The sequence below is a fragment of the Panthera pardus genome, unplaced genomic scaffold (assembly GCF_024362965.1).
Source record: "Panthera pardus isolate Hobbes unplaced genomic scaffold, ASM2436296v1 HiC_scaffold_3, whole genome shotgun sequence".
Taxonomy (NCBI): Eukaryota; Metazoa; Chordata; class Mammalia; order Carnivora; family Felidae; genus Panthera; species Panthera pardus.
Genome location: NW_026526876.1, coordinates 19,654,671 through 19,666,711, shown reverse-complemented (window position 1 = coordinate 19,666,711; position 12,041 = coordinate 19,654,671). Strand labels below are relative to the sequence as shown.

The window sequence follows — 12,041 nt, the reverse complement described above, 5'->3', positions numbered from 1 at the left end:
CCCGTGGGCCCCTCATGGAGAAATCCGAGCGCCCCCACCCCCACCCCCACACCTCCCCGTCCTGAGCTGTCCTCTCTGCCCGCAGGAACCAGGCCATGCTCTTCGGCGGTAACCCACGCTACGAGAACGTTCCGCTCATCGGAAGAGGCTCCCCTCCTCCCACGGTAACCTGGGCTCCCGGGCAAAGTCAGAGCTAGGCCCTTGTTGGGGAAGTGATGACAGATAAGACCTCCCCTCAACCTGGTGAATCCCCTCCCCGAAGGTAGAAAAAGTGAAACAGTTTTGTTACTAAGTAAGCATTAAACCCGGACTGCCAAGCACATCGCTGGCAATCTGCTAAAGACATTGCAAAGACGGAAAGCTCACCCCCATGTAGCCAGACAGCCTCACCCCCGTGCACGCTTGTCCCCAGGCAAGAGGACCGCACAGCGCCTCTGTCACACTAGTCCATCCCGAATGGATGCCAGTTAGGGTGGCCCTCAGCGTTGCTCATTGCCACGGAGATGGGGGCAGTCCTTGATGGTTACCTTCCAAAGAGGTGGCTCCCAGGCCCTTAAGAAAACATTCCTGGATTGCAAAGCTGGCAAGAGCCTGGTTTTTGTGAGTTCGAGCCCCGCGTCGGGCTCTTAAGAAAACATTCCTGGATTGCAAAGCTGGCAAGAGCCTGGTTTAGCCCTTAAAAAGGTTTATATGCATCTCAAAGGGACAGAGAAATAATTTGCAGTGATAAGTTTGCTGAACGAAATAATGTAAGTAAGAGAGAGCGTCCCTTTCTGCTCCAAGGAAATTGTTTTGCTCTCCGATGGTGTTTAGCCTTTCACCGTGGGCTGCGGGGTGGAGCCCCGCGGTGCCATGTCTAGGACACCAGCCTTCCTTAACCCTGCTCAGCTGGTACCTGAGTGGGGCCTGTGCCTCTGGCCCACGCCCGCTTCCAGCCAGGGGACCGAGACTCAGCATCGGGAAAGGAGCCTGTGGCGCGAGGGGGTGCATATTGGAAAGAAAAGGCTCTGTCCTCTCCCAGAGAAGTGTGGGGGCCGCAGGAATCCTGGCTGAGACAGATAGATCGCTTCGAGTAGAGCCAGTAGACCGTGGAATCCAAGGACACAGACTCCTGTGCCAGATGCCCGGGTTCACACCAGCTCACTGCTTCTGACCTCTGTGACCTTAGACAGGCACTTCGCCTCTATGTGCCTCAGTTTCCCCGCCCGTAGAATGGGCATAATAGCACACACCCCACGGTGGTGGCGGGCATTGGAGGACTCAGTCACTGTAAACGCGTGTCTGTGTGGTGCGTAGATGCTCTAAGAGGGCACCGCTCACTCCACCCCTACTCTCCACCGTCCCGCCCGCTCCCTCCCGCCGCCACCTTCTCCACAAGCTGCGGCATCTGTAAGAGATGGGGGGGCCGGGGTGGCGAGTGGAAAGCAAGGCCGGAAGTCTGTGATGGGTGGGGTTGCAGCACAGTTCTTGAGCCCGGTGTCCGTTAAAGTGCCCCTTGCCTCCACTTGGCTGGAGAGGGCATTTACTGATTGTTTTAATGTTTAATTTTGGAGAGAGAGAGAGAGAGAAAGCGTGTGCAAGGCGGAGGAGGGGCAGACAGAGTGGGGGACAGACGATCCCCCAAGCAGGCTCCGCGCTGACAGCAGAGAGCCCGACCCGGGGCTCGAACTCACAAACCGTGAGATCATGACCCGAGCCGAGGTCGGATGCTCAACTGACGGAGCCACCCAGGCGCCCCTGGACAAGGCATTTTAATTCAGGGGGTTTGGAAGGGGCCATCCAGCCGGTAAACTAGAGCGGCTGCTGCTGGGGACCCAAGGACACGGGGCCAATGACACACGCCCGGGCCCTGGTGCTCACACACACGCATATCCAGCACGTCAGCCCCAAACACAGGTGGTGCTTGCGGGGGAAACCACAGTGCTGTTCGGAGGGGGGGGCAGCGGGGGAGAGGTGGGGACCCAGCCGGGTCTTCAGGAAGTGCATAACCTGCAGCGGGAAGGGCTCAAAAACGCGGCTCTTGTCATCAGTGCTTTGGGACCTGGAGGTGGGACCTGTCCCTGCTGCTGTGTGGCATCCGAGGGAGTCCTGCGCAGCAGGTGGCACTTGAACCATAGCTTTGAGCGGCTCACCCTGGGGCAGTTCTGCCCCCAGGGGACATCTGGCCTGTCAGGAGGCATTTGGGGTTGTCACAACTTGGGGGTGGTGGGGGAGGGGAGCAGGTGCTACCGCCACCTAGTGGGCAAAGGCCAGGGATGCTGCTCAGCCCAACAGAGAATGATCCGGCCCCAAATGTCCACTTTTGGGACATTGACAAACCCCGCCCCGCCCACGGCCCCACCTTGCTATTTTTGCCCAGAGCACCTCACCTGCCGTCCTTTTACGCACAGCCCTAGACGCAGGCCTAGCTCTCGCTGGGGTCCTCAGGGAGGGACCGCGGGCTAGTGGAAGCCAGCATTCAGAGTAGGCACCATTTAAATCTCAACCTGGCTTTCTCTACCCAGAAGCCTCCTGGGTTCCTTTTCCTCCTACCAGCTGCTGTAGACCCAGGAATGCAGATTGATCTTAATTGTAATCTCAGCGAAACATAATTAGGGGCGATCTGCTGCTGGGAATGAGGAATTAGTCCGTGCGCTGTGATGCCAAATAAAAATGATTTGGGGATTACCTTCTGTTTTGAAAGATCCGGGCCACTCTCCCTGCCATTAGCAGAGATAATCAAGGGCTGACTTTATTTGCAAGGCTCAAGGACAGAATTCACCTTCCTCCCTAGAATTAAGACCACTTAGGGCCTCTTAGAGCTTTGGCCGAGTTGGCTACCCAGCCCACCCAGCTCGACCCCCACCTCCTGCCGTGCAAGTGGCAAGAGGCACGAGGAGGCATCTACAGATGCTGCCGACCTAGGAACCCCCAGCGTGTGTGGACGTGCACCCCCATAGACCTCGCACCTGCCACTCCCTGCCCTCCCCCTGTGCCTGCTCTAAATATTCATCAGCACTCGGCTAATGGCGAGTTTGACGTATAGATGCACCCCTCCCTCTGCCAGCTCCAGCTCTGGGACAGATGGGGATTTCACTGCCCGGGGTGATAGCAAGCAAGACAGGCCGAAGGTACAGCCTGTTCCGTTGGCTGGAAATGTGCCTTTCCCCAGGCTCCACCTTCCGGGAATCCCTGCTTCCCTCTCAGGCACCATGTCCTAGATTTGACGGACACAAATGATCCAGGCCAATTGTGACAAATACCGATCCCAGGACTTCAGTCCAGACTCACTGACGCAGACTGTCCAGGGAAGGCACCTGGGAAGTTCTAAGTGCATCGAGCAGCCAGGTGATCCTTATCATCAAGGAAGTTCGGGAAACAGTGCTTCGAGGGGGAGATGCTCAGACTCGAGTGTGCATCAGAATCTCCCGGGGGACATGTTGCAACACAGGGTCCTGGGCCCAGCCTGTTTTTTGTTTTGTTTTTGTTTTTAATGTTTATTTTTGAGAGAGAGAGAGCAGGGGAGTGGGGAAGAGAGAGGGGGACAGAGGATCCAAAGCAGGCTCTGCGCCGACAGCAGAGAACCCGACACAGGGTTCGAACTCAGGAACCGTGAGATCATGACCCAAGCTAAAGTCAGACACCTAACCTCCTGAGCCACCCAGGCGCCCTGATCCTGGGCCCAGCCCGTTTCTGATTCGGGAAATCTGCGTTTCTAATGGGTTCACGGGGAAAGCTGGGGCTGCAGGTTGGAGAAGCCCCCACAGTCTGAAGCAGGCTTCCTCCCCCACTCTACTGATGGGCTGGGTCCTTCTGTTGGGGGCGGCTGTCCTGGGTGCTGTAGGATGTTTACCTGCATCCCTGGCCTCTGCCCACTCTCCCTACCCCCCAGGTGTGATGACCAGAAATGTCTTAGACGTTGCAAAATGGTTAAGAACCGCTGGGTTAAAGAGCCCCAGCACCCATCCCCGCCGCCCCCGCCAGCTGGAGGCCTGTGCTCCCTGAGCAGTCGCTAACTAACGTCCGTTGAGCACACTTTGTGTTAGGGTTAGGTCAGTGCTTCTCCGACTTGGCTGCCTTTGGAAGAGCTTTTTGAAACATGCTGATGGCAGGGCCCCTGGGTGACTCAGCGGGTTAAGCGTCCGACTTCGGCTCAGGTCGTGATCTCACAGTTTGTAGGTTTGAGCCCCGCGTCGGGCTCCGTGCTGACAGCTCAGAGCCTGGAGCCTGCCTCTGATTCTGTGTCTCCCTCTCTCTCTCTGCTCCTCCCCCACTTGTGGTCTCTCTCACTCTTTCTCTCTCTCTCTCTCTCTCTCTCTCAACACTAAATAAACTTTAAAAAAAAGTGCTGGTGGCACTTGAAGGTGGTTAATTTTGTTATGTGGGTTTTACCTCAAAAACAAAACAAAACAAAACTGGTGGGCGTGGCCCGAGCATCAGGAACTGTTAGGCTCCCAGGTGTTTGTAACGTTGGGCCAAGTGTGTGAGATGCGCTGTGTGAGGTGTCTTGCCTGTTTCGTAGCATCTCGTTCTTGCACGGTTACCGCCTGGTGCTCCTAGATCCCTGATTGCAGATGTGGAAACTGAGGCTCGCAGAGGTTGGAAAGCCTCAGCCAAGGTCACGGGATGAGTAAAATGCATAACTGGGATTTGAACCTGGGTCTCTGAATCTCTGGGCCTGTGCCCTCAGCTACTCAGGAGGCAGGTTCCCCAGTGCCTTGGTGCACCCCGACGCTGTCCCCAGTGGCAGTGGTGTGGCCTGGAGTGGACGTGGCAGCCATAGCAGAGGGAGGGTGGCTGGTCTGTGTGTACATCTCACATCTGATGCTGGAAGCCAGACGTCCTGATGGCCCCGGGACCGGAAGCATGGCTAGCAGTGAAGCCTGCCCAAGCCACTCTGGTCCAGTCCCCACGATGCCTGTGATAAAGACTGGCCCGGCCCCCGCTCCCTGAGAAGCCCCGGCCCCTTTGCTAGTACGGTCTGATTTCACTGTAACAGGTGACCCTGTTCTGACTCGTCCCCTCCCCCTCTCTCCCACAGTATTCTCCCAGCATGAGGGCCACCTACCTGTCCGTGGCGGATGAGCACCTGAGGCACTACGGGAATGAGTTTCCAGCCTAACACGCGTTCCGCAGAGGTTCCTGCCTCCTTGATCTGATTTGGTTTTTAATTAATGCCAACGCACGCATTTCTTCAATAGAAACCAAAGGCGTCTGGAGACTGGACGCAGGACCACGGGATTGGCAGGCTCCTGGGGCTGCAGAGAAGCAGGGAGAGTCAGCCTGGGCTTGGCTGAGATTCCTGACCAAAGGCCCAGGCGGACAGAAGACCCGTGACTCGGGCCAGCCTCTCCCCCCTCTGCCCTCCTGTCCACACCGGAAACGCCCGCAGGTGCTTAGCCACACCGAAGCGGGGAGCCTCGTTCTGCTCACCCCCACATCCTACCCTCGCCAGTTGGGGAGCGGCAGTAAGGAGGGTCGGGCGTCACCACCTGAGAGCTGTATGGTTCTCATTGCCAGGACCGTGCCTCTTGCTAACATGTCCGGAAGTCCGGGTGACCACCCTCCCTGAGTCCCTCTCTCCTCTCGGCTGCCCACTGATGGGCGGCATTTTCCCGGGGATAAAAGCGGAAGAGCTGATCAGGAGATGCCTTTAAGGGAGGTGATGTCCCTGATGAGATGAGACACTGTCCAAATCAGTGCCCCGGAGCCACCAGACGGACTCTCCCTGGACCACAGAGGGAAGGTGTTGGAGAGGCTGTGTGGTGGGTGGTCCCAGGGCTGGGGGACCACAGCTTCGTCCCTCGTAGGCTCCTCGTAGGTGAGAGCCGGGGGGCAGTGTGGGTAACAGCAGCCACTCTCTGCTCATCCTTTGCGCCCTTCCCCGCCTGTCTTCCATTCCAGAATCGATGCTGTGAGTTCGTTCGCCGCAGGTAGGGACAGTCTCAGGTATTAATAGACACTTTGAAAGCGACTTTAACTTTTTTTTCCTCCCAGTGTTTTGAATACTTTGATTATCCAAAGAATTGAAACTCACAGCACATCCAGTTTTTACAGTAGACTTGGGGCTCACTCCTTACCCCCGGCTGCAGATTTGTCTGGCATCGGCCAGGTCTTTAAGCATCTGCAGGGAGGGAGGGTTTTGAAACAAAGTACAAGATCAGTGAGACACGCTGTCCCAAGCTGCTGCTCGATGGGAATGTGGGTTCATCCCAGTCGGAGAGGAGGCCCTTTAAAACAGGAAGGAAGCAAAGAGGGACAGCTGACCAGAGTCCCCTGTTCCGGGGAATGCCCATGTGAATTTGCCCCTCCCTTTTGTCTTTGAGCAAGTTTGCGGTAAAAGGTTTTAGCAAAACGAGACGACTGTGTCTTGACCTGAGACAGGCCTCTTTAATCCCCCCAACCCCGGACCCATCCCGTTGTCCTGGGATGTACCTGCTCGCTGAGAAGGAGCTCGTTGGCCAGGAGGAAATAATGACCCACCGTCCTGCCTGCTGAGGATCCAGGGTTAGGGTCTCTGGTGCTTCTAATCTCCTGTCAACTCAGAGTGCGAGACATGGAACCCCCACAGCCTCGCCCACCCGAAGCCAGGGGCGTGGGGAGGCGTGGCTTGGAACCAGGGCTCCATTTCCGTTTGGGGAGAGCCACTTTGCCATCAAAACACTCACAGCACCGTGGCTGTCCACGCCCAGCCCCGGCCCCAGGACAGAACAGAGCCACGGGGCATCCAGGACTCCTGTCTTACCTGCGTTAACCTCGACATCCCGTGTACCGTAAATCTATCTGTGTGGGGCCACGTCGCACGCAGATAGGAACTCCGCGGTGTCAGGATGTTGCTTCTTAACATTTTGTGGTTGGCAACTGTAGAGTTGTTTTTAATGCATGTAAACTAAACTAGAATCCTTCGGGTGGTTCCCGAAGGAGCCAGGTGGGCACACTTCTGCTTGGTACATGTGCGCCCTCACCTGGGGAGAAATAAACCACTTGTACTAAAGCGTGCACTCCGTCTAACTGCCTCCACTGCGGGAGTGACAGGGGCACCGAGCGCTCCCTTCCAGCTGGGTTTTGGTGGGGAGGGCTTCTCGGCAGATTTCAGTGACTTCGGTGCAAGGATTGAAAGATGGGATGATTTTTTTCTTGAACGTTATTTTTTAACTTGTTTTTAATGTTTATTTTTGAGAGACAGAGCATGAGTGGGGGAGGGGCAGAGAGAGAGGGAGACGCAGAATGCGAAGCAGGCTCCAGGCTCTGAGCTGTCAGCACAGGGCCCGACGCGGGGCTCGAACTCACGAACCGTGAGATCATGACCTGAGCCGAGGTCGGACACTCAACTGACTGAGCCACCCAGGTGCCCCAAGACAGGACTATTGAAGGAATGTCACAGGACCTCTCGTGTGGCCTCCGGCTACTCTTCAGGACCAAGGACAGGCCTTGTTTCCCCCTCCCCAGTCTTTCTCCCAAGTTCCCCCTGAAGGTCAGTGCTCTTAATGTTGCTAGTAATAAGTAGTGGCATTTATTGAGCACCTGCAGTGTACTGAGGACTGTCCCAGATAGTTATGTGAATTGTTAGTTAAACTTCACGATCCCTCTGGGCTGGGGCACCGAGATGCTCTGTACCCTTCATAGGGCAGGCTCCAGCTCTCTGCCCGTGGCCCTGTGCCGCTGTTGACTCTTGTGTTCAGCAGCTAGGCTCCCAGAAGTGACTGCCTTGCAAGGAACTTCCTGAAGGGAGTAGATTATGCATCCTTTGGGAGCACTTGAGGTGTGATACAGAGGGCTGTGTACCACAGAACATGCCAGACTCAGAACTCTGCGTCCCTCAAAACTGAGCATCAGGACTAGGGCGTTTCTCAAATAGGAATGTTTCCCCCACCCCGTGTAGAGTCACCTTTCTCCCTCGTCTCAGGAAACCAAGAGCACCGGGGAAAAGGCTTGAAGCAGTAGAGAAACCAATCTGATTTCTTTTAAATGTTTCTTTAGTTTTGAGAGAGAGAGAAGCACACAAGAGCGAGCTCGGGAGGGGCAGAGAAAGGGGGAGACAGAGGATCCCAAGTAGCCTCTGTGCTGCCCGCGCAGAGCCCAATGCGGGGCTCGATCCCACAGACCTTGAGATCTGAAGCTGAGCTGACTTGAGCTGAAATCAAGAGTCAGACGCTCAACCGACTGAGCCACCCAGGCGCCCCCGCCCCCCCATCTGATTTTTTCTTTAAAGGTAACTGCAGTTCAATGCTCAGATGAGATTCACTTTGGGGGCTTTCGTCGTCTCTGGGAGCTGCAGAGAGACCCGCGCTGCAGGCAGGCCCTGCATGAAGTGGGAAGGAGGTCACGTGGGGATGCACAGCTGAAGGTGGTTTGGGTCCCCACGTGTGTCACCCGCTCACCCCCGCATTCCTGCCTTGGCCTGCACCAATCTCTCACCAAGGGAAAGGGGTGGGGTGAGAGGGCCTCGGTGCCCAGCACGCCCGTGTTCTGCCTGCCTGGCCCACCAGCACAGCCTTTGGCATTTCTAAACACCTCTGAACAGCACTGACCCCAGACCCAGGAACCTGCTCCCCGACAGGAAGTAATGAACATCCGGCCCTCTGTAAGGGGAACCTCTGCCGGGAACAGGTGTGCGTTTGAGTCTGTCGTTCAGGGCCAACTCCCCCATGTGGAGCGGCGACCGGGTGGTCCTTTCTCCAAAGCTGACTCCTCTCCAGGAGCCCTGAACTGTGCTGTGCCGTGCTTTCACCCCCTCTAACGTTTCGGGGTCTCGTGTTTCAAAGAACTGGGGGCAATATCACTGCCTCTGGGCTCTACAGTGTTGGTGGAGCCGTCAGCATTCAAGAGGCCTCGTGTGCCCCCTCACAGATGTACCCAGGTCAGGAGAATTTACTTTCCTTTCTTCTCCCTTTCAAATTTCAATTTCCCTCCTTCAAAAATGCATTGGATTGCTTATCACAGGAGCCAGCAAACTACCTCCCGTGAGCTTAGTCTGACCTGTTGCCATGTATGGCCTGTGAGCGCAGTTTTTGTATTTTTTAATGGTTTTTTTAAAAATCAAATACTTGGAACTGATTTTGACAGTAGAGAATACTAATCCTGAGTCTCAGTGAAGCAAGGTGTTGTTCCCCCCTCCAGAGAATTTCGTTCTCATCAACAGTCCTGTCCTACCAAAAAAAGTATACTCAGCATAATATTTTGAATTTCGCTAACCAACAATGGGGATGTTTTTCTCTTGTCGTATAAGTATCTACGAAATGTCTTTGATTTTTCTCCTTAACCTGCAGCTTAAAATATTTACTCTCTCTTAAAGTAGTTTGCAGGTTGCTCGCCCCTGGCCTAAGCACATCACCTTCTCTAAATCCTGGGACTACAGAAGTCTCTAAGGCAATTGTGGCCTTGACTTCATAGAGTTTACAAATAGACAAGGCTTCCTGACTCATAGGTGGTGCCTCTTCTCTGTTCTCACATGTAGAAAGGGCTAGGGAGTTCCGTGGGGTCTCTTTTATAAGGGCAGGAATCCCATTTACAACAGTTCCACCTTCCTCATGACTAATCACTTCCCAGAGGCCTCACCTCTGAATACCATCACACTGAGCATTAGGACGTCAACATATAAATTCAGGGAGGACATAACCATTCCAACCATAGCAGGGGTGTATGGGAACTCTTTGTACCATCTTTACAACTTTTCTGTAAATCAAAACTGACAGTGGACAATCTGAAAAGGAAATTTAAAAAATAATTATGTTTACAATAGTATCCCCCCCCAAAGCCCTTAATTAGCCAAAGAAATGAAAGTCTTGTATAATGAAATCTATAATAAACATTGCTGAAAAAAATTAAAGAAATAAATAAATGGAAAGACATGCCATGTTCACAGATTGGAAAACTTAATATTGTTGAGACGTCAATCCTACCCAAAGTGATCTACAGACTCAACAAAACCCCTATTGAAAAATGACATTTTTTTTTTGCAGAAATAGAAAAACCCATCCTAAAAATCCATATGGAATCTCCTCAAGCCCCAAATAGGCAAAAGATCTTGAAAAAGAAGAACACAGCTGAAGGACTCACACTTCTGATTTCAAAACTTACTGCAGAACCACAATAATTAAAAGAGAATAATGCTAGCATGATGTCAGACATAGAGACCAACAGAGTAAAAACAGAGTCCAGAAATAAACTCTCACATGTATGGTCAAATGATTTTCAATAAGGTCAAGGTCAAGGTAATTCAATGGGGCAAAGGACAATCTTCAACAAAAGGTGCTGGGAAAACTGGATATCCAGGTCACCTGGGTCGTTCAGTTGGTTGAGCAACCAACTCTTGATTTCGGCTCAGGTCATGATCTCACAGTTTACGAGATCAAGCCCCACATTGGGCTCTGTGCACTGAGGGCACACAGCCTATTTGGGATTCTCTGTCTCTCTCTCTCTCTCTCTGTCCCTTCCTCTGTTCTCTCTCTCTCTTTCAAAATAAATAAATAAACTTAAAAAGAAAAAACTGGATATCTACGTGGAAAAGAATTAGGTTGGTCTCTTAACCAAAAAGCAAATACAGCAAAAATTAGCTAAAAATGGATCAAAGACCTCAAAATAAGACCTAAAGCTATAAAATTCTTAGAAGAAAGCATAAGGTAAAAACTTCACAACGTCAGATTTGGCAGTGATTTCTGGAGCATGACCCTAAAGGCACAGACAATGAAAGAAAAAATAGACAAGTTGGATTCATGAAAAAAAAAAATTTAATTTTTTTTGTAATGTTCATTTATTTTTGAGAGAGAGAGTGCAAGCAGGGGAGGGGCAGAGAGAAGAGGGAGACACAGAACCTGAAGCAGGCTCCAGGCTCTGAGCTGTCAGCACAGACCCGGATGGGGGGTTGAAGTCACAAACCGTAACATCATGACCTGAGCTGAAGTCAGACATTTAAGCGACTGAGCCACCCAGGTGCCCCTAATTCATGAAAAAGTTTTAATTGGAGGCATCAGAAGACACTATCAACAGAGCAAAAAGACAACCCATAAAATGGGGGAAAATATTTGCAAATCGTGTACCTGATAAGGGATTAATATCCAGAATATATAAAGAGCTCCTACAATAACAAAATAAAACCTGATTCAAAACTGGACAAAGGACTTGTGTAGACATTTCTCCAAAGAAGACACACAAACAGCCAAGAAGCACATGAAAACATGTTCCCCATCACTAATCGCTGGGGAAATGCAAAGCAAAGCTATGGTAAAGTCCTGCCTCCCATCCATTAGGATGGCGACTATCAAGAGACAGGAAAGAACAACTGTTGGAAAGGACGTGGCGAAACCGGAACCCTTGTGCTCTATCAATGGGAATGCAAAATGGCACAGCTGTTGTAGAAAGCAGTATGGTGGCTCTTGAAAAAATTAATAAATTCTATCAAGCAGATAAAATTGCCATAGAATCCAGCAATTCTCCTTCCCAAAGATTTGAAAGCACCGTTTCTTTTTAAGATTTTATTTTATTTTTTAATATTTATTTATCTTTGAGAGACAGAGCACGAGCAGGAGAGGGGCATTAAGATTTTATTTTTAAGTAATCTCTACACCTCACGTGGGGCTCAAACTCACAACCCCGAGACCAAGCGTCACAAGCTCCACCGACTGAGCCAGTCAGGCACCCCAAAGCACACTTTTGTGTGTCCACGTTCACAACACCATTATTCAGAGTAGTAAAAAGCGGAACCAATCCTAGTGTCCATCTGTGGATATAAACAAAATGCAATGTATACATGCAATGGAATATTATTCAGTCTTTAAAAAGGAAGAAAATTCTTTAAAAAAATTTTTTTAATGTTTATTTATTTTTGAGACAGAGAGAGACAGAGCATGAATGGGGGAGGGTCAGAGAGAGGGAGACACAGAATCTGAAACAGGCTCCAGGCTCTGAGCTGTCAGCATAGAGCCCGACGCGGGGCTCGAACTCATGGACCGTGAGATCATGACCTGAGCCGAAGTCGGCCGCTTAACTGACTGAGCCACCCAGGTGCCCCTAAAAAAATTTTTTTTAATGTTTATTTATTTTTGAGAGAGAGACAGAGTGTG

General features: G+C 52.0%; 1 protein-coding gene across 2 annotated transcripts in view; it reads left to right on the top strand.

Annotated features, from left to right (window-relative positions):
• TTYH2 (tweety family member 2) overlaps positions 1-6,973 on the top strand; it is a 38,401-nt gene extending 31,428 nt beyond the window's left edge. For both annotated transcript variants that reach the window (XM_019466367.2, XM_053892430.1), the window contains exons 13-14: positions 86-164; positions 5,021-6,973. In XM_019466367.2, the coding sequence (XP_019321912.2) occupies positions 86-164; positions 5,021-5,101 (160 nt within the window). In that variant the 3' untranslated portion in view covers positions 5,102-6,973. The remainder of the gene's footprint in view (positions 1-85; positions 165-5,020) is intronic.
• Positions 6,974-12,041: the final 5,068 nt, after the last annotated feature.